Source organism: Delphinus delphis, chromosome 7 (genome assembly GCF_949987515.2).
Source record: "Delphinus delphis chromosome 7, mDelDel1.2, whole genome shotgun sequence".
In the NCBI taxonomy this organism is placed as follows: domain Eukaryota; kingdom Metazoa; phylum Chordata; class Mammalia; order Artiodactyla; family Delphinidae; genus Delphinus; species Delphinus delphis.
Genome location: NC_082689.1, coordinates 86,604,102 through 86,627,645, shown reverse-complemented (window position 1 = coordinate 86,627,645; position 23,544 = coordinate 86,604,102). Strand labels below are relative to the sequence as shown.

The 23,544-nt window shown below is 35.5% G+C and overlaps 1 protein-coding gene across 2 annotated transcripts in view; it reads left to right on the top strand.

The window, feature by feature from the left end:
• Positions 1–23,544, top strand: part of ARHGAP15 (Rho GTPase activating protein 15) — a 621,121-nt gene that overhangs the window by 119,961 nt on the left and 477,616 nt on the right. For both annotated transcript variants that reach the window (XM_060015714.1, XM_060015716.1), the window contains one exon: positions 9,785–9,874. In XM_060015714.1, coding sequence (XP_059871697.1) covers positions 9,785–9,874 — 90 coding nt within the window. The remainder of the gene's footprint in view (positions 1–9,784; positions 9,875–23,544) is intronic.

Below are 23,544 nucleotides of genomic sequence, written 5' to 3'. Positions count from 1 at the left end.
CTGATTTAGAGCTTACATTTCTCTAAGATAAAACGGACTTTTACTCCACGGTGCATTTTTAAATTTACTGAATATATGTATTTATTCTTCCTTTAAAAGTCACTACTAAATTGAAATGCTCTGGGAAGCAGTATACCATATTAGGTAGCAATAGGGGCTTCTAAGTCACACAACCTGGGTTAGGAATCCCAGGTTCACATTTTATTTGTTGCTACAATTCTTTGATGTCTCAGCTGCAGTATGGGGTTAATAAGAGTACCTACCTCATAGAGCTATTGTGAGATTGTGTGAGAAAATTGATGTAGCAAGCCTGACACACAGCAAAGATAATAAATATTAGTTATATTTATTATTGGTATTATTGGTATTATTATTACATGAAGCAGTTGAGTATAGTGGTTAAGAGAACAGACTTTGGAATCAGAATTGGATTCAAATGCACAAACTCACTTAATGACAGTATACGTCAAAATCCTTGTCTTAGTTTTCTTAACAATAATATCAAGATTTTTCAGGTAAAGAAACACTACCTGCTGTCCAAATACAATTCAAAATGTCTTCAGAACCTCATTTCTTACTCATACCATAGGCCAAAACAGATATTCCTGGTCAGCTTTCTGCTACATTGTGCTTCTCCCATCTTTTGGTTCTGTCATCCCCTAGTGGCAGATGAAGGAAACGTTAAGAGAGCATAGGAAAATCTGCATGCTCTTTAAAAGCTGTGAGCCCAGAGGTGTCTCACATTGTTCTTGTTCACATTCCAGTGATGAGAATGGGTAATGTGGCCACAGGTTGGTGTAAAGGGGGATAGAAAAAAATGGAGCCTTTGGCTGGTGAGCTATTGGGATGGCCAAAAAGTTCTTTTAGGTTTTCCTGTAACATCTTATGGAAAAACCAGAATGAACTTTTTGGCCAACCCAATACTTTCCAATGACAACTCTAGACTCCTGAAGAGAGAGCCCTGCACACATTTCAGTGGAGATCTATGCCTCCCTGACACAGGAGAGTAACATCAATTGTCTCAGTCCGGATTTCCTAGAAAACAAAGCCCAAATTAAGCATCCATGCTTTATTTGGGAGGCATGAGCCCAGGACACAGAGAGTGAAGTAAAAAGGAAGTGAGGCAGGAGATGATGCAAAATAGAAGAGAGGATGTGTTATCATGCTGGCTACTACTCTACAGTGAGCCTCAGAGACACAGAGAACCACTGGGCAGGTGCACCACTTGACTTGCAAAAAAGCTGCAAATAAACTGGAGAAAGCATGAAGCAGTCTGTAGGAGGAAGGGATGGAGGTAGGAGAAGGAATATATCGACCTGTTTCTTCCCATTTCTTGCTTCCTTTTGGTTAAAATTTATCACCCGGAGTATTTTCTCCCTGTATTATGTGGATCCTGGGCACACCCTTGGATGGCTATGCAGAAGGTCAGATCCTACACCCTGTAAAATAGTAGTTTATCCAAATCTGGATGTGGTAGGGATCTAAAAGCCAGTCTGAACCTTGGCAACCAGGAGGGCCTTGCATTCCAAGAAGGTGTCTGGTCATCCACAGGAAGTGGGACCATGTGGGCCCAAGCATCACTGGTCATCTACAGGGACAACTGAGGCAGACTGAAAGAATGAGGGTCTAAGGAGGGAATCTGAGGAGGTGCCTGAGGCATCAAAAATGTGCCCAGATTGCTCACATTGCAGAATTAAATAGTTTTTACATAGTGTAAATTTAAGGCAATGTAAGCATGCAACAAACATAGATTAAATAGAAGCTATTATATTTATTCTAGCAAGATTTTGATTCAGGAATAAATGCAATAAATTCTTAAAAAGGGGAGAATACTTTCTCCTCAACAAACAAACAAACACATAACATTCTAGTGCCCCAAATCACTAACAAGGCTTTGCTTTTCTGAAAATCTGGTTTGATTTGGTCTTGTAATATACTGAGAAATTTCACTGGAGAAACAATTTCAGTTATTATTAACACCATTTATATTCATATACATAAAACCCACATCTTAACAATCAAAGTATCCTCTTCTATGTTGACAGTGGCCATACTTTAGACATTAATAAGATCAGGTATCCATTCAGCACTCTTTCCTAAATCATTTTGCCCAAATGAGAATTTATAAGTGAGTTTTATCCTCCTCCATGACTGATTTTCCAGAATCAAAACCAGTTATGTGATAAAACTTAATTCCTCTAAACAGATTTTGTGTTTCATGTTTCAGACTGATAAGGACAATCTGAGTCTATATTCTGGAATAGCAATTAATCCAAAATAAAAAATGGTAGCTAATAAACTGTTTCATAAAATCTGAGCCTTGACTTTTTTCCAACCACATCTAGTAATAAGGGTATGAGAATGAGTGGCCCAGTGATTTGTTGCCCACACACATGGCCAATCTTCATCATGGAAAATGCCATCAAGCAAAAGAGCATCTGGCCTTTGATATTTTCTTAATATACATTAAAAGCCCCCAAATATCCCATAAAGAAAAATGGGAAACTTAATCCCAAAGGTTTAATCTAAGTCAGAGAAAAATATATTATGGAGAGACAACCCTGTCAGCTATTATTGAGAAATGGTAAAGATGGACTAAGAGAATAATAAAAATCAGAAGTGGACAAGACCTAAGATCAATTTTTAATGACTTCACATTTCTCCAACAAAGAGGCTTTTATGTTTTGTCCAGAAGCAGTAACTTTTAAATAATTCTATTTAAATATTTAAAAATCATTTATATTTTAAGTTTACCCAGAATAGATATATGTCTACTCTTAGGCTTAAGTTTATATTTAGTCAATTTTTAAAAGTACATTTTTATAATGATGTACAATGTGATACATTGGCATCATGTAGTTCAGCAGACTTTTTCATGTGTTTTATAGCTGTAGAATCAGAAATACGTTTTCTATTAAAGGATTCTTTAATTTCAGATGGAATAAAATCTTGACTGTCTTCCAAGTAAATTCTACAACTTTTCTGAACTACTTATTCCAATATTTAACAACACTTAAACACTGATAATTTTCCCTTCTAATAAAGCCTAGTCCCTAAAGTTGTTCTTCAAGCCTAGATCTTTCTGCTTTAACTTTGTAAAAATAAACAATTGATAAGGATCATTTTTATATAGTCCTTCATTTACTTATCTTAGTTTTCTTTTCTTGAGGCTAATATTTTTATTTGCTTGACTTTTACCAAAATCACTTTAGCTTTTTCTGGCATACTTTTAAATTCACCCCAAATCTCTATTATTTGCTTCAATTTTGCCATAAGATCAGTTCCTATTAAAGGTCAGTATAAATGGGAATGTAGTGATTTTTATGTCCTAAATATTTCTCATTTTGTAAACTATAATTCTGAGCTGTATTCTTAATTTTATTAATTCATTTGAATGAATCTGGAAATTTTCTGTTGCAATTTTCCATCCAGTTCATAAATTCATTCAAAGGCTAACAAACTTCTGTTGAGTGCTTACTTTGGGCCACTTTGCTAAATTTGGGGAAAATGAAGACCGGTAAGACAAACCCAGCTTGTTCTCTGATTGTATAGCTGGGGGAAAGAAACACATCAAAAAGTAGTTGCAATGTGTGAATAACAAAACAAATTGTAAAAAAAAAAAAAAAAATGTTTTTCAGAGTAGGGGAAATGGTAAGAAGGAAAGAGTGACTGTGCCTGCAGAGGTGAAGGAGAGCCTCGTGGAAATTATTTTGGAGTTACATCATGAAAATGAGCAGGATTGGGGCAGATGGCAGGCAAAGAGAGTGGATGAAGAGAGAAATAACTGTGTTCCAGATGAAAAGGGTACATGCATACTCACTTCCCCAAAATATAGAGTTGTGAAAGCATGTAGCATTTTGGAAACTGCCTGGAATTCAGCATTGCTGATGTATAGAAAAAAGGAGGGATGAATGGAACTGAGAAGGTGGTTGGGGGATGATGAAAAAAACCTGTATACTCTACTAAGGGATTTGTACATTATCTTGTGGATAACAAGTTTTCTAGGAGAAATATTGTGAGATTTGTATTTTAGGAAAAAAATTCAAAATGTGGAGAATGAATTGAAATGGTTTTTACTGAGTTCAGAGGAAATGGGAAGGAGAGAAATTCAGATGAGAGAAAATAAGAACTTAAAAGAGTTTGTGATCTCGTTCTGGAATTTGGGCTTTGTACCTTTTGGTTGTGGCTATTGATGGAAAGAGGAGAACTAAGAAAGTGAAGAGAGTGAAGGAGATAAATGATTAGCCAAGACAAGCAATAGAAAAAAGGGGACAAGTCTGAGAAGAAGACAGTGATTTCAAGGAGATGTCTGTGCTATATCCTAATGATAGTTAGAAAATAGAGTTTGGACACATAAGAGGGAGCTGGGGACCAGAGGAATCATGGGGAGTTAACATAAATAAGTGATGGATCAGGCCACAGGCAAAATCAAAACTCACAGGAATCATGTAAACTATGAGAAATAATGAAAGCCTAGAACCATAAACCAGGGATTACTAACATTTAAGAAGTTAAGAAGTTGGTTGAGGAAGAGAAGTCAGTGAGGGAAAAAAAAAAAAAACAGAGAAATAAAAGTTGAAAGAATTTGGAGAGAAAATGTCTCCTTAGCTGAAGGACAGAGGGTTTAAGAAGGGCCAGCAGAATCTCATAGTACTACAGAGTTCAACCAGAATGTGGATGGGAGAGAAAGCATCAGACTGTTCCTGTTGACCTTAATGGTTAAGACGAATTAGATTAACCAAGGAAGGGGATAAAAGATTGCAGTGGGTTGAGGAGAGAATAGAACAGGAGCAGAGAATGTGACTGCAGGAAACTCTGAAGAATCCTGGTAATCATGAAAGGAAATAGGTGAGATTGAGAAAACGTGAAGTTGTGGCATTGGTGCTTGCTTTCTTCTATTTTTTATTTTTTTATAATCACTTCAGTGTGATTATAGTCTAAAGGATATAATCTACTTTAGGGAAAACAAGGTATGAGATTGGATAGAATTAGGAACTATAGAGGAAAAACCTTGGGCTGAAGAAGGAGCATCTCTTACTCTGAGGCAAAACAAGACATGCCTTGTGAGTTCATGCAGTATATGGCACTGATAGGCCAGGTAATTTTGATGCTCATAGATGACACTGTCGTGCCCAGACATGGGAGTTCATTGGACAGGTGGACCAGAGTCACAGACCCAGGTCCAGAATTTTGGGAAACAGATGCAAAAGTGGGAAATGATGACACTTACAAGGAAGAAATAGAAAGTGTTAATTCTTACTTTGGGACCTGAAAAAGGCATTATGTGACCTAGCAGGAGGAAAGGATAGGTATGGAGGGGAGGCAGTGTATTGTGTTGTGATAAGGACTTGGGACTTGGAGTCAGATAAAAATGAATTCGTATCTCAGCTGAGGTCCTTATTAAGTGCATGAGCTTATGTAAGGCACTTAACCACTCCCTGCTTGAGTTTTCTTCACATGTCAGTTAAAGGCAATGGTATTAACTTCACAAATTTGTTGTAAGGAATAAATGAGAAGTTGATATAAAGCTTTCAGAGGGCAAGACATATAGAAATTTATTAAAGTTTCTGTTTGTTCATTTGCATTACACAGACTAACTATGAAAGAGGGAAGAATGGCGAATGTTCTAGCACCACAGCTCTATGATCTCTTTGAATTATGAGTAAGCCGTTTGGTGGGCTTGAAAAAGGTAAAGCTTTGGGAGAGAGGTACCATGAGGAAGAGTAGAAACTGACTAGGAGCGCATAAAAACTTTGCAGAGTATTCATGACATTGGTCTTGGTAATGATTTCATGGATACGTTGTGTCCTTATCACAGTAACAATAGTATTGCTAAGTAGAGTCAAAAGCCCAGCTGAAGTAGGTGGCCATTATTTGTAATGTTACTACATTGAGTAGTCAAGTTATTTCTCTAGAATTGAGGAATATGAGGAAGATTGTAGAAGAAGAAAAAGTGGATGAGAGAGTGGAGTGGATCATCGAATGAGGGAGGGAGAGAGAGAAAGAAAGAGAGAGAGAGAGAGAGAGGCTGAATTGACTGCAGAATCAGAGGCACAGGTCTGGACATGAAAGGAAGTGAAATCAAGGACTTGAGAGGCTGGGGCAACACACAAAGGTGTGCAGATTTCAATAACCTCGAAAATCAAACATAACAAGGTGGGAGTAAGGCAGATTCAGAAAATGGGATTTGTTAGGCAGAAAGCACAATGAAGATTGCTAATGTGGAGAGGAGGTAAAGCAGTGAGCTCATGAAGAATGTAAGAGACGGGTCAAAGTCACATGAATGAGCACTAGGAGGTGACTAAGTGTAATGGGCAGTGTTCGGACTGAGATAAACCCAAGCCAGGTGCCAAAGCCATTGGATTTAGCATATGACGCTGATGAGGACAGCTAGAAGCTGGCAGAACTAGATGGTAAGCACACTGGCAAAGCTTAGATTGCTTTTTACCCATAAGTCTCCTCTAGCTCTCTCTCTTTCTATAGAGAGAGTCTATAGATAATTATACAGAGTCTGAGGCTAGGATACGATTCTTAAAGGAAGAGTCAAGATATAGGCCAACACAGTAGCTAACACACTCACACTTAGTATATATACAGTAAGTGTTTATTGCATGATTCTGTGAAATCCTATGTTCAGTCCACATATGAGTCCATTAAACTGTTTAGATTTTGCCAAATCACAAAGCAAAGACTGCTTAACCATTAGACCAGATACAAATCTTGCTTGTTATAAAGTTAGGAATTTTAAGATGCCCAAACCTTCCTTCCAAAGCACAAATGTTAGTTGCATTTTGGTATTTTCCTTCATGCACAAATTTAGCAAATATTCATTGAACAACAACTATGTACCAGCACTGTTCCATACATTGGAAAAATAGTGGAGGAAAAGGCAAACAAGGTCCCAGCTCAGGGAGTTAAATTCCAGTGGGAGAAAAACAGTCAGCATATAAAACTATATATATATATATATATATATATATATATATATATTAATTTCGGTTAGGAGGAAGGCTGTGGTGAAATTAAAATAAATAGGTAGAGAGTAATCAGAAGTCCTGGAATGCCATGATTTTATATAAGACAGTCAGAGAGAAGACCTCTGACAAGGTGACATTCAGCTGAGACATGATGGAGAAGAAGGAGTCAGCCATGTGAAGATTGGGAGGTATTCCAGGTAAACAGGTGGTGTAAAGGCCCAATGGGAAGATCAAGTTCAACAGAGAAGGACAGAAACAAGATCAATATGTCTGTACTAGTCTAGTAAGAAAAGCATATCTTTTCCCAAAATGTTTCATGTTTTAGCATGAATATGATCATAGTGTATATTCAATTTTTAAGGACTACATAGTGGTTAAAAACAGACTCTGGAGGGGCACTGCTAGCATTTAAATCCTGGCACCTCCTTTTCTACCCATGTTACCTTGGGAAAGCTCACCTAACCATTCTGGCATATTCTCTTACCTGTAACATGGTAATAATAATAATACCTACTGGGCTTCCGTGGTAGCGCAGTGGTTAAGAATCCACCTGCCAGTGCAGGGGACGTGGGTTTGAGCCCTGGTCCAGGAAGATCCCACATGCAGCGGGGCAACTAAGCCCGTGCGCCACAACTACTGAGCCTGCGCTCTAAAGCCTGTGAGCCACAATTACTGAGCCCACATGCCACAACTACTGAAGCCCATGCCCCTAGAGCCTGTGCTCCGCAACAAGAGAAGCCACTGCCATGAGAAGCCCACACACCGCAACAAAGAATAGCCCCTGCTCACCACAACTAGAGAAAGCCCATACACAGCAACAAAGACCCAGCGCAGCCAAAAATAAATAAATAAATTTATTTAAAAAAATAATAATACCTACTTCATACAGGTATTATAAGAATTAAAAGAATTGATAGCCATAAAACACATAAGAAGTGTTTGGCCCATAAAGAGTGCTTCTTATATAAAATCATATTCCATCTTTTTTTCCTGACTGCATTACGTGGGAGAGATAATCTTTTTTGTTATATATGTTTATTGGTTCTGAGTGTCCCATAATTCAATTAACTGTAGAAGCAGGTTTTTCTTAATTTTTCTATGTCATAAATCACTCAACAATGAACATTATTATTGTGCCTTGAGATTTTCCACAGCCGTGATGACCTGGGTGGCAGATTATGGGAAAACAGTAAAAATATTTCAGTATCTGAAGCATCCATAAGAGCCATGCTCATCTTGATAAGTTTTTCCTGAGATTACTACCAAATAACCAAGGAAAGCTATGCTATCAATTGCCATCTTGCCAGCCGAATTTATCCTGAAGGAAAGTTATGCTTGGCCTGTATAATGTTTCCAAAAAAATTTTTATTGAGTTGCCAAAAATCAAAAAATCTCACAATTTACTATTAAAAAACCCATATTTCTGGCTTCTTCTGAAAAATAATTTATTTCTTTTAAACTGATAGAACATAGTGGCTCTGAGGCAACAATTGTGGACAGATTTCTTATAAAATTTTTGCCATTTTTCCATAATTTTATGCTTTAACCTAAAGTTCATACTGTTAACATTGTCTAAATATATTATAAGCTTTTTACACTAAAATTTTAAAGTATTCTATTGAAAATGGCTTGAGGAAACTGAATTTCTCTATAGGAAAACCTAGAGTAGCTCAGAACATATGAAAATAGTTGGAGTCTTTGAAATGTGGCTTAACTTTCTTTAAAAATAGTAAAAAAATCTCCCAAGCAGGTAAGTTTTTGTTTAATGTTTGGAGTTTTGCAAATTTAAAGTTATGTAAGTGTGATTCACTTGAACTAAATAAAAATATGAAGAGGCAAATACAGAGGATATTCCTATTAACTGATTATTATGAATTACTGAAGTGAAAACAGCTTTTCACTAACATACACATTGTATTGTGTGAAAGGAGGCACACACCATAATCTATTTGATCTAAATTAAATTTACTAAATACAAATACACATTATACTTATGTGTATAGACTTAAAGTCTGAAAAATGAATTTCTAAAAGGCATACAGTTGGCACTTAATATTTATTAAATTTGTTTTTTCTTTTTTTCAGCTCTATTGAGATATAATTGACAATAATGTGTAAGTTTAAGGCATGAAATGTGGTGATTTGATATACAGATATACTATGAAATGATTACCACACTAAGGTTAGTTAGTAACATTCATCACCTCACATAGTTACCTTTTTGTGTGGTTCTAACATTTAAGATCTACTCTCTTAGCAATTTTCAAGTATACAGTAAAGTGTTAACTATAGTCACCATGCTGTATATTCGATTCCCAGAACTTATTCATCTTAAAACTGAAAGTCTGTACCCTTTGACAAATATCTTCCAATTACCCCAGTGCCTGGTAACCTGCCTGTTTCTATGAATTATACTTTAGATTCCACATAAAAGTGAAATCATGCAGAATTTGTCTCCTGTCTAACTTACGTGTGTGTGTGTATATATATATATATATATATATATATATATATATATGTATACACACACACACACACATAATATAAAACATTATATTATATAAAACATTTTGTTTATCCATTCATCCATTGATGGATTGATGGACACAGGTCATTTCCATGTTTTGGCTATTGTACATAATGCTGCAATGAACATGACGGTGAGGATATCTATTTGAAACTGGAAAAAAGATAAGAAAGTCTTTATACCATAAATATATAGCTGCTAAGTCAATAAAGCTTTATTTTTTCTGACATGCATCTCCAGTGTTGTATGCTTTTTATTCTTATTGCATTTTCATTTGCAGAAAACTGGGCACAAACCAGAAAGTGTGGATTTGTGTGGGGCATATATCGAATGGGCCAAAGAAAAATCAAGCAGAAAGAATGTCTTTCAGGTAAGAATGCTACATAGATTCAAATTATTCCTATTCCTTCTAAATCTGAGCTCTCTTGGGTAATCAAAACAAGACTACCTTGTTACGATGTTTTCATGTGCATGAACTAGTTGTGTAGAGGTCATTGTGAAAAACCTGGCTTCTCTTCCTTGTTGAATTTTGGTTGTTTTGTTATTTTTCCCTGGTGACTGCTTGCTATCTAAACACAAAATATATGTTGTGTGGTGATTAATTATATACCCGAAAGTCATTGAATTTTGCAGTGTGTTTGATAGCTGTTTGTGGTTCAAACCTAGAATGCTTGGCTTAAATAGATTTAATGTAGGACTTTCAGATGTAAACAAAGTAAGATTTGCTAATTATGATAAACTCTTTGCATTCATTGCCATTCCTGCTTTCCAGTCATAAATTATATTTACCAGTGTAACTTGGGGGATGGAGAGAGCTGAACAGTTATAAAAATTGGATTTTTCATATTGTATAATTTAATTTTTTGGAAAAAATAACTGTGATTAATAATTTCAATCATGTTCCTTTGAATGGAAAGCACCAGATGAAATCCTTGAAAGAAAGGAAATGGGAAAACTTAATATTTCACATATGATGTTACTGAAATCCCTTTGGCAATTAATAACTTCAGATTATGGAAGTTGATCTTTTTCTGTATTTACATGACATTTAATTTACTTTTATATCTCCAAAGTAACCAATAACTTTATAGTATATTTTAGAATTTATATCATTTAGTAGGAACTAGATTATCATAATTATTGTATCAAATGTCTTCTGAGACCATTTTAGCCCTTGAAGAAAAGTCAATTCTGTTCTTAAATGTATCACTAAAATTGATGTATTCAGTCTTATAGAAGTGTAGGTAGGTGACATTTCTTATCTGAACTCTCACTGGGACGAAAAAACTGATTTTCAGTTTGTTTTTGCATTTTCCAAATGCTCAATGAGTTCTAGCCAAATAATTTGGACTCATGTTAATTAAAAAAACAAAACAAAACAACATGAAAAAACACTTTTAACATATTATGGAATAACTTATTTTTCTGATTATAGTTGAATTCTATTTAGGTATTCATTTTTATATGGTAGAGGTTTTTTTGTTTTTCTTTTTCTTTTTAACCAAAAATGAGAAAGAAAGAAAGAAAGGAAGGAAAGAAGAAAACCAAAAAAAAGAAATAAAGAAAACTAAACATACTTGCCAAGAAATCAAAGGACTAAAGCCCAAAGTGATTAGAAGGTGAACTTACAGAATCAAGAAGTAAAATTAAATTTTTTTTTAAAGTGAGGAATTGTAGATCAGTGACATACTCTGTCTCCCAATCTCTTGCTTTTTTTTTTTTTTTATTCTGCTATAAATAAGAAAAATTAGGGGCTATAATCCTAGCCTCTGTGACAACCTAGATAATCAGTATGGCTAGTTCTGAACAGGGTAGGGTGAGCTAAGTGGTTTAGTTTTATTATGTATTGTGAGTTTAGCAACCTAATCATCAATGTTATAAAATAAAGACATTATAAAAAACAAAACAAAACAAAGATAAAGACATTAAAATTTGACACTGACATAATTCTTGAATAGTAGAAACCCTCGGAGTTGAACTAAGGAAGACTTTTTCAGTTCCTTCTGTTAACCTTATGAAGAGTTAAGTTAGATCACAAATGAGGATGATAATCAAATATATATGATGTGTACAGGGCTGCGAATATGGAAGAAAATATTTAAGTATAATTTTACATAGCTGTGAATATAATATTCATAGATGTATATTTAAACCAATACATTGATAATATGTTATCATCCTAACCTTTTCGGGGTGTGACTGCCTCTGTTATAATATTTTACTCATTTTTCTTATTTCTTAATGTAGGTACTTCCAAAGATAATTAAAACTATTCTCACTTTTGGTAGCTTTTTGGAGGTGAAAATCTTGCCAGTTAGCTTTGTTTGTAAGATACCTGAGCAGTTCATGGGACTTCAGTTTTCTTACATCCAGTTTATCTTTTTTTGTCTTGTACCCTTTAGTTTAGAGAAACAAGAGGTGATGATAAGGATGTTGCAAATAATAAAACTAAAGAAAGATTCAGGTTTAATTTCCTGCTTCATTCTTTTTGGGGTGAATCATGTGGTTTTCTTGTCATGCTGAAATCTTTTCATCATCTAAACATACGAGCTTAGGTAAAATTGACTAATACGTATCCATAGTGAAAGTAAGCGTTTCAAGAGGAACAATATAGATAGCTTTTATAGTTCTGTTAACAAAAAAGCATCGGGAAGGATTTGTCAGAGAGCTAGCTCTAGATGACTTGCATCAATATTTGATTAGGTACATTAGCTGGAATAACTCTCAAATGATCAGAATAAACATGATTATATCTCAAAAACATGGTATTAAGGCATTGTTGGGTATCTGAGTGTGTGTGTTCAAGGGTTTCATTACCTACAGGATAATGAAGTATTTCTTCCTCAGTGAAAAAGACCATCACAGTTTTAGCCGATATGCTACATCAGAAATAGCTTTAGAATACCAAGTTTGAATTAGGCATGGTGTTCAATCTCAGTCTATGAATTATAGATTACAGATAGCAAACGACTATTGAGATTTTTGGTTCAAGAAAAATCAAGGAAAAGCAAAATTAGAAATAATTTAAAATTTGAAATCTGTCTTTAAAAAGTTGATGGATTAGCAGTTATATGCCACATAATTACAATGTCTCTAGAGAAGTTGAACTTAAAATGAAGAGGAAAACAAACAAACATGTGCCTGAGATATGCTTGAAAGACTCAGAAGCAAACATTTATGACACAAAAATGGAAGGATTTCATTTGTTTCCTTTGTATATGTCATTTGGACATTTGAGTTCATTTTCTTTTTGCATTAAAAGTCAAATTTTCTTTATAGTCAAAGTCTTATTAAACTCTTGATGTAGATTCAATCTTATTTGATTGGTACATAGTAACATAACTGTGCCAGCATTAATTAATTAGGTTTTGTATTCAACTACTCTCAGTAATTCAGAATGATGCTCACTGGCTGAGTTCAAGAACATCTACCTATTTTAGAGCAGTTTTTGACATAAGTAGCTTTAATAATAAATCATATATTAAAGATATTTAGCAACTTCTATAATATATATATGTAAAGTAGACATAGACAAGTCATAATATGTGTTTAAAGTATAAATGTACATACATGTATGCATATATGATGTATGTGTCAACGTATATACCCACATGTAATAGCTTGACGTTAAGAAATAGAATGGTCCTTTCCACACACATACGCTACCAACACTGAAAGACATATTGTATTTATTATAAAGGTCATACACACTCTAAGTTAAACTAGTAAATGTTCATTGCTGCTAACTTTTGTTCAATTCTGCATTTAGCATAATTGTCAAGGACCATCACAAGTTTGATGTAGCTTGAGAAAGCATTTAGCAACCGAGTAAATTGTAATGAAATGTGGTACGAGTTTTCTTAGTTAAGAGCAACCCTAGGTCTTCATCAGGGAAAGAGTGAATAAAAAGATTTATGTACAAATCACATGTTTTAAGCATTTCTGCTAAGTGCTAGTTTGCTCTTTGGTGTTTAGCCTGAAATTTAAAGCACTGAGGATTAAAAGGATTACAACATAATCTTAAATAATCCTAAATGTCATTTACAGAGAGATACTTGTAATAACTAAATAAAACCATGTGAAAGGATGGCAGTATTGTCAGGCAGCATCTGTAACATAAGCAGTGCTTCTGTCACCTTCTCTTTCCTCATGGATACGTCAGGCATTTACAAAGCTTTTCAATAGAAGTCCAGTTGAGAAAATGGTTGTAAAATAATTTATAACAATCAGTAATTTTTAAACATCTACTATCTTTTTGTTTCAAAGTTGAAGGAAAAGTTTCACTCAGGTTTCCTTCCTTCCTTTGAACATAAGGCTCTCTGAGCTAAACATTTTTGAAAGTCTGGGGAAAAGGAGTTCATGATATGGCTATCAAATAAATAGATGACACACCTCTAAAACATTCCCAGCCTCCAAGAAGCTGCCCTCTTATTAAATATATGATGGTCCCAAGCACTGTAATTAATTCCATGCCTTTTAATTTAGCACTAAAATATTCTTTACTCCTGTCATGTAAATTAGTTTTGCCTCCTCAAAGAATATACGAAGATAGAGACTATATCCCATACTGCATTTTTAAACCAGAAGACTGGAAACCTTTTAACCAATTCAGTGGTTACTGCTAAGGCTAAAATTGCATTGTTTCAGTTAAAAAAAAAAAAAAAGAAATTCATTGTCATAAAAAAATTTTAAGAAATTGTGTCCACAATATAGGCTCTATATTCCAAGATGATTTCTGGAGTGTCATCTCTAGTCACTTTTTAAAATGGGGGTTAAGAATAAGAAAAATACTATCTGTTTTCTTGGTCATTTTCATTACAACAGTAGTTGATTACTCATTTGAAATAATTAAACCTTTTCTCAGAGCCAGACGGTGACTAGGCCTCAGTTTTTCTGAGTTTCCTTTCAAATAAAATTTTCAAAAAATTTCACCCGTGAACATGCAGCAGGCTCATCTACAGATTACGTGATTTAAATAAGATAATTCTACTATTAATGAATTATGGTTGATTAGAACTGTATCAATTGCCTGCCTTAAAGGCAGAAAAAAATTAAATGACTCAAGAAGATGAAAGTCAATTTTTTTTCCTCTCACCACCAATTTATAACCTCAACAAAAACCATGGCCAAATTTCTTGGATTTGAGATTCTTTTTTTTTTTTTTTTTTTTGCATTACACGGGCTCATTTTTAACGTATAAAAATATCTCAAGGAAGCCAATTCTGTCCCTAAAAGTAAATCTCGGAATAGATTTATCGTTAGTTGTATTTCTTTTCTGACTTTGGATGGAGTCTTCTGACTATAATGTATATTAAACATATTCATGTAATATTTTCCATGGATATGCTTTACATTTAAACATAATTTGATAGCTCTTCCTGATCTGAATATGTCTTAGCTTAAAATCTTTAAGTACTACTTAAGTTTATTAATGCGAAGATAATTTAATAACATCTTGGAAAATGTCATTTTAAGCCAAAAGGAAAACTACTGGTATTTTGCTTTTATCCATTTCCTTCTGTTAAAAGTGATGGTTTAAAATAAATCTGAGCTTTTATCAATTTTCTCTTTCATTTTTCAATGCTTGTAGTTAGACTAAATGCAAAAGGATGATTCTTCACATTCATATATGCATTAGATTTCGAGTAAAGCTGGTTTCACTTTGGAGAATTACTCACAGTATCTTAAAAGGCATGGCATTAAAAATAAACCAGAATAAGGGCAGCATTAATGTCTAATACAGTTGGTTTTTTAGTTTTTTCTTGTCCCCAATCATTTTATCTACTTATTAGATATTCATCCATCATTCAGAAGGTTCAGTGGAGAGAGCACAAGAGTCTGGGGACGTGTGTTCCAGTTTTGGCGATGTCAGTTGTAACTTTATGTAGAACCCAGGGTAGGATCCCTCCTCCAGCTTACAGTTTTTCACAGCAAAGAAATAAGAGAGAAGCCTTTAACTCACCTGCCTCCCATCTGTGTTAAGGTTAAAGTGAAACAGCCCTGTATTTGAAAGCAACTCCAAAGGACTGATTTTTAACATAAATAAGATGGGGTTGTATTCATCTTCTAACCACATCATCTCACAGTACTTTGAGAACAATTCCAGATGTGGATTTTGGAAGAAAATGGGTAGGAGAGGTATGCCTCTGTGAAATGCAATTCAGGGTCTCTGTACTCTCTGTACTACCTTATGAACTTAACCAAGAGACTAAGATTAAATATACCATTGAAAATCTGTTCATTCATTGTCTAAGGATATGTATCCTCAAACATTACTGAAATTATTTTTAATATCCTAGTCTATAAGTAAATAGTATAATTAATGTAATATCTAATCAATACAGGTTATTTAATTAATGTCATATCCCAGTAAACACTTTAAGAAAAGCATTTTGCCCTGAAAGCCTCTACCAAGCTATTGAGAGAATCTTGCAAAAGGGAACTTAGAGACAAGTGCAGCTACTATGCCCCCAAATGAGAGACAACAGTAACTCTTTTTATTCCCCTCCTTAGATATCAGGACAACACTTTTTTTCTGATTGAAGGGGAAGGGATATTATTTTGATGATTTTGGCTTCATTTTTACCAGTGGGATTTCACAGAAGAATTTTGATGAATGGAATGATATAATTTTTTATAATTGGGGATTTGATTTAGGAATATTAACATTAAGGGTGTATATAAGACTTACTGCAAAGGAGAGAGCCTGGAGACAGGAAATAAAATTGATTGCAGAAATCTAAGGTGAGAGCCAAAGAGCATGTTAGCCTGACTGATGAAAAGAGAAACAGAAACAAGTCCTTGGATGGCAAGTACACCCCTCAAATGAAGAACATGCCTGTTTCTTCAGACCATGTTACTTGGAAACCACTGTCTTTTTTCTGGTTCAACTTTTGAGAAGTAATAAAGATCTCTGTAAAAAAACAGGTATAATCTCAAGTATAGAATTAAGATACTGATACCTTGGGTGTATTATCAAATAAAACAATAGAAAGCTTATGTTGCCTCGTGATTCCATGAAGCATGGTAGTCTGTGAGGATATGGTCTCATTTGCACAGCTTCTTTATTATACTAACTACCAAAGGACACAATGCTACCTCACTGTCTTCTACCTTACTGTCTTCATTTGTTTTTAAACTATCATCAAAGCAGAATGCTACTGGATGACAGTAAAGATTGACAATAGCCATACTAGTACCTTTTAGTCCCAAATTAGCCAAGAGAACCAAGATTTTAAGGTTCCAAAATAAAATAAAATTAATCAAAATTAAAAATATAAAGAAAAAAAGAGAAAATGTCAACTTGTCTTCTTTTACTTCTAATATTTTAGCAGAAGAATGGATGTGTGTTACCTAATGGGCTTATGTCACTGGTTAGCTCACTTCACATCGCCTTCTGGAATAGCTGGCTTCGTGTGTGCTCAAAGATAAGAGTTGTCCATTTGGAATAAATTCTGGATTTTAGTTTGACACCAGGCTAAATGCAACATGCCATTCTTCATTTATTGACATCATGATGTAAATCCTCTCCTCTTATGGAACACACTCTGTTTCTTGATGTTTTGGTAGAACTGGTGTGTTGGTCACTGAGCCGTACATGGGCTAACAGTGCATTTCCCCATGTCTGCAGAACCAGAGTGAGGCTAGCTGAGTTATGTGGGATCAAACCTGGGCCTTCATAACACCCACCTGAGCAAAAGCCACCACTGCCAATGGGGGATTTCATGGCATCAAAGTAGAATCATCAAGTGTTATGGTTTTGTAATTTTTGTAATTTGTAATTTTGTAATTTTCCTCTTGTAAAATACAAAAGATATTACACTGATGCTAGCAAGACAACATTCAAACCAATTTATTCCTTTTTCATATCTGTTTCAAAATTCTTATTTTATATTTTAAAGGAGAACAACTGTGTTTATTTCATGATGAATATGATTTCTTTTAATAGTAAACAGGCTTTTTCTAGAAAAAGGAACGATTTAATCCCTAAAGCTGGTAAATAATAGATGGGGCCAATAAATGGTATGACATTTTATAGCTTGTCCATGAGGGTGACACAGGGTGAAATAAAATTGAGTGGTTTTGGATAATATAGGATCACTGGCAGAGATATAGTTGATGCCATTCAGTTTTTAGAAACATAAGGTAATGAGGCTGGACCTGAAAGCAAGAGAAAAAAATATATATTCACAGCATTTATATGCCACAAGTCACTGAGCAGGGAAAAATCTGGGCAGTGGTGAGCAAAACTCTCAAACCTCAAAGCAGTGTTTAAAGCAGTATAAGAAAACAACAAAGCAAGCATCCATAACAAAGGTATGAAATGTACACAAGAAAAAAAATAAGTTTAAAATTAAAGGGAAATGCCAGCATTCATACAGAACTGGAGAGGCCACTTATAGAATCTATGCAGCCTCTCAATATATGAGTTAAATATGTTACTAAAATTTAGTAGAAAATAAATATTCAAGAGCAAGGCTGTAAACACTGCAGGACAGTTAAGGATTCTCGGTATTTGAAAAGGAGAGGAGGCTGTTTTTTTATCTTGACAGAATGTTGAGAAATGATCTAAGAGAAACGATGAAATGAAATGCCTGATGGTGGGGAAAGATCAGGAAGGAAGCAGTTTAAACTCTTTTCAGATAACAGATCAGTATGAGGTGATTTGACCAAGGGAGGCACATTCACTTGGAGGCTTTAGATGAATTTCTTTTTAGTAGAGAGCTATTAGATCCTTGGCCTTCATCCCACCACTTTGCCTAACATTTTATTTCCAGCACTGGGAGAAATTCTAAGTCTGACTTCCTTGGTGAACATGTGCAAACCAAAAAAAATTTACAGTGGAGAAGTTAACAAATGCTGCAAACAGCCCAAAAAGGGAAAGAAACATTGATATTGAGGATTCCCTTCCTGAGTAATATAGACCTTGATAGTTTTTAGGGATTTTTTTTAAAACTTGAATTTAAACAGTGCTTCATTTTTCAAAATTCCCACACCCATGATCAAGTAGAGGAGAAGCTTCTGATATTTGAGATCTGTGATAGATTTGAAATCAATTCGTGGGAAGGGAGGTTATGAACACACTCTTTTGATGTGTAGGATGACTGATGAGGGTGGCAGGAAATTATGTGAAACCCTTCTCTTTTGACAGCTACACTGGAACATTTACAACCGCAGATGTTATTTGTCCATCAGAAAGGAAAATATTTGTTTCAAGCCACAGGCATTTTCTACCACGATATCAAAATGAAATTCAACAACAATTTAATGTTTAATGTGTAAGAAAGTAAATATTTTCGGGGGGCCCAAATTCTAGAAAGCAAATAGATCCCACAAAATATAACTAGTGACATGAAAAAAATAGCTGGCCTCATTACGAACAAATCTGTCCTTTTGCTAAAGTAAGGATTGTTCTATTATTAACATAGGAAATCTTAGATGGACTGCACATAATGCCGCATTATTCATAAAAGCATTGCTGCCATCTGGTGGCTAGTTGGCATTTCAACACTGACTTTGCTGATTTGATTTGGCTGGGTGCTCTGGAGAGGTATTCAAAGGAGGTCTCTATTTATGTTGTTAAGCTTAAACCTGAAATCCCATGGCCCTAGATGTTATTCATCTGATGGCAGTCCTTTCTCTCTGTCCTGTCATAGAATGGAGGATTCAGGGGAGGCAATGACACACTTGTGTAATTTTTGTCCTGAACATGAAAGTATATTTTCCATGACTTATCTAAGGAAGTTATTCTTGGCTGTTATTGACTGATGAATTTTATCAACACTCATTTCTGTTAGAAAATAAATATGTAGTCAAATATTAGGAAGATTTATTGAATCTAAAGATATACTATATTGCTTAAATAAGAATATATGTGAGATGTTGTAATCCCTCTTTTGGATCTAAGCATGAATTTTTTTTAAGTTACCACTTACTGAGCTTGATTTTGGAAATAACATAATTTACAGCGTCAAAAGAGAGAAATGTGTAGGGCTTCATAAAATTCAAGATTTCTTCCCAGTCATTCAATTGTTATATTGAAGAAATCTGATTAATTGCTAATGACTCAGAGACTTACGAAGTCATTTTTCTTCATGGATTTACAAGTTAAATGACAAATATTCAGCTCATGCTGCACTTTTTATCAAAAATACAATAGTTAAAATGTAATTTAAGAAATTTTGATGGTTCTTAAGCATCAGTGAATTAACACATTCTTAATCAGAAGCAGTAGGGTTATCTTGGCAACTTCAGTGTATGTTTTGTTTCTAATAACTGTAGAATGTCTCATTGTATGTAATGAAAATCCTGATCCTTAAAGTGTATACTTATATAGATCACAAGTCTTTAAAGATTATAGGAGATAATGAGTTAAAATTACCCCAGGAGGAAAGTTGAAGTTCAGTCCTGAATTCTCAAGGATGATATTTAATAGTTAATACTCAGTTTCTACCAGGTATTTGCCTACATCTTTAAACCACCTTATAATTTAGTAAAAGTCAGATAACAAAAGGCCATTGCACTAACTTGGAAGAATCATAATATCAAATGCATATTATCTTTGCAAAAAAATTTGTAAATGCCTGTTTTTAAAGTAAGACTGTGGGTTTTATTTTTAAATTTTTGGTTAAGATTTTCACTCTGTGAATGCATACTTGATAATACCCTCGATAAGTACCTACTTTTGCCACTTAAAATGTTTTCTCCCTCAAAATATTTAATTTGACTCATGGAAGAACATTGCTGGTTTTCCCTGGGAAGATCACTTAATCCCCTACCCCTACCCCTACCCCTGTCTCTATTTAGGAAGAGGATATGAAAAACAACAATAAAACCTTAGAAAGAAAGTAAAATCTATAATGATTATGCCCCAGTCTCTTTCACCTATAAGTATAAAATTTCAAGTAAATTATTTTCCTATTCAACTTGGATACAACCCTATAGTGGCTTCTAATGGCTCCGTAATAGAGATGGTAGCTATGGTCAGGACGCTCCAGGCTGTAGTCATAAGTTGCTAATGTTTGTTTCAATAACATTTGCTTTCTGGCAGCTTTTACAGCTACTTAACACTAAATTCCCATTTAGCCAGGAGAATCATTCACATACTATAATGAATGATGTCACCTTAAATCCTTTAGTATGTAATTGCTGGATGTTACATTTTATAGCAGGGCATTTAATGGTGTATTTGTTTATGCTAAATTTTATGACAGTGACAGCTGTATCTCAGTGGAGGAATGATCCATTCCTTTCATAGGAAGCTAGGTTTGAATTCTCTTTAAGCAAACAGATTTGCCATATATGCCCTCTGGTTTAGGCAGGGTTCCCCCTCAAACCAAAGTTAGAGACTAGGAATTTTGTAGCAAGTAGTTTATTTGCGAGGTGTCCCAGAAAGCAAGAATTCAGAACTAGAAAGAGTGAAACAGAGGATGAAAAGGCACTACAAGGAACGTTATTGAGTGGGTCAAAGTGGCTAGGATGCTTGTCAGAATTTTCACCCAAGGATTAACAGAAGGAAGCATTTGTTCATCAGCTTCTCATCCCTTTGGTTTAGGGTCACCTCGGATGGGATAATATCTTTAAATCTTCTTGACTTTTAGGCTGCACATGTGTGTGTATGTGTGTGTCTGTGTGTGCACCAAGAAGGCTCTTTCAGGTGTCCTCCTCCTTAGACTAGAGAATATCAGTGACAGAAAGTGAAAGATACCTGGTGCATGCTTGAGGCAAGATGAAGTCAGGACAAAGGAATGTGAAGCCCTCACGGAAATGTTTACACCAGCTACAGCTAGAGTCACAGGTAAAGCCAAGAGGATGTGAGGCAGGACACAAGAAGTATGTGATGCAATTCACTCCTTGCTATACTCAAATTGACTTGGACCTCATGTTAACCTTAATCCATTTCTGAATATTCCGAGATGGTGGCTGGCCTCAGTTTCTTCAAAAGAGGTAGTAAAAAAGTTGTGGTGGTATAAGTTACACTCCTTTACTGCCACTGTGTCTGAGGTCATATTTGCTATTCATCATCTACTTCTTGTACCACTCATTCTAGATTATCCTCACCCTCAGTCAGGACTGCAACTAGTCTGTTGTGTTTGCCTTATGAGGTGAATCAGACTTTCATACCTGACGGATTTGAGCCCTTAATTTTTTGACAGTGCCAGCCTCTGTTTGCTGCAGTTGACAGTTCACTGCTCTCACCAGGCACAGAAACACCAAGACACATGTCAGTGAATTCCCCGAGTTCCTGAATCATTTCTCCAACTCCCATTGTACAGAAGCAACTTCACCTTCTCATTATAATAGGGCCAGTTATCCTCATGATTATAGCAGCTATTTTATTTGTCTGTTGGTCCACTGCTTGAGTATCCATAGTTACATAGCAGTGATTATAGCTTTAAGTTCAGTGATTCCATTACTAATCCTTGCCAGAAGCAAACTTCTCCCCCATCCCAAGAACAAGAATTTTTAATCTAGCAGAGCCAAAGCTGCAAAAGTCAAAAGCATCAATGCTGCAAATGGGTTACTACAGGAGCTACTCCTGCTTCTACCTCTTGGTCCTTAGACTCATATAATCTAGCTGTTGGGGACACTGTAACATATATCAGATAATGATTCAGTATATATATTGCATCTTGCAATACAACACCCTAACCAAACAGGGTCTAATCCCTAAGCTATCACCTTAACTGAGACCTTAAGAAGTCATTCCATTATTCTATTAGGTTGATTGCTACCAAATAATATGTTATTTAGTAAGAACAGTGGATCCCGGGATCCACTTTCAAAGGAAGGGCTCTGATACAGTGAATTTGCTATCAGGCACCTGGTTAGTCTCTTTTAAGGACTCAGTTGTGCTTCTGCTGCTGGAAGACTGAGCAATCAGCAGTGGTAGGAGTTATATCATCCTTGGTTAGAGGGAGCCATGGTTTGGCATCTGTGCATAGTTTCCATCTTTGCTACTAGGGCCACTCCATTCATAAGTGTATTATACAAGTTCCAAGTGGCTAAAGACAAAGGTTAGAGGACTTCAACTGATTAAGTCATCTGGTGTACTTACTCTCTGGTAGACATTAACACATGAAGATGAAACACAATGATTTGCATGTCCTGTGCCCACTCCCATGAGTCCACTGACTCCTTTATCTCCAGCCTTCCAGACTGTTTCCTTCCAGGCCTCTGACCAAAAAGCAGAGTCATTCTCCACTTTCCAGAAATCAGTCTATATGCTTACCTCAGGCTGCCCTGCTCTCTACAGAGTGAACAAGTCAAGTTTATTTCTTATATTTCTCCCCATGGAAATATTTCTCCTCACCACTTTCCTGCAGGCTCACCCCAGGGTCAGCCTATGGTGCAGCTGCAGTTCATATTTTTGGTGTTCACCAACATACTGAGCTGACCCATTTGTGAATCAGGCTTGAGTTTTTTCATCCTTCATCAGTTGGCTTTTAGGAACTTCCATGAGGCCATAGGTGCAAGCTCAGGGAGAAGCACTACTCCAATAGTGACAGATATAATGGGGCTTTGAGCCATGTGTTCATGTAACTTACTTAGGCCCTCTGGACCTGCTTGGGCCAAATTCTAAATATAGCATTTCCATCCATGGATTGTTGTCCAATATTATTATTCAATGAATTTGACAATGCCTGGCTCATCATGGGAAGCTGAAGTCACATAGTCACTTGACGTCTTGTGATCAGGTGCTCAGTCTGTTCTAACCCAGTAATAGGCCAGGAGCTATGTTTTAGGTGGTGAGGATTTCTTTACTGAAGGAAGCAAAGCCTTCCTCCACAACCCTGGGTGTCTTCATTGTGAGGCTCTTTTTATAAACTGCCACAAACTCCACAGCAGCATTATACTGTAATTCCTCATTGAATTTTCTGAGTCATATGACTCAAGAGTCAAAGAGCTTACACCATAGCCTGAGCTTGCTGCAGGCATTGCTAAGTTATGGATAGCCAGGCTGATGTGTGAATGACATCCAGAAATACTCCTGCTGGCTAGTGTACTGACTCACCTGTCATGGAGGTCCAGGACTTGTGA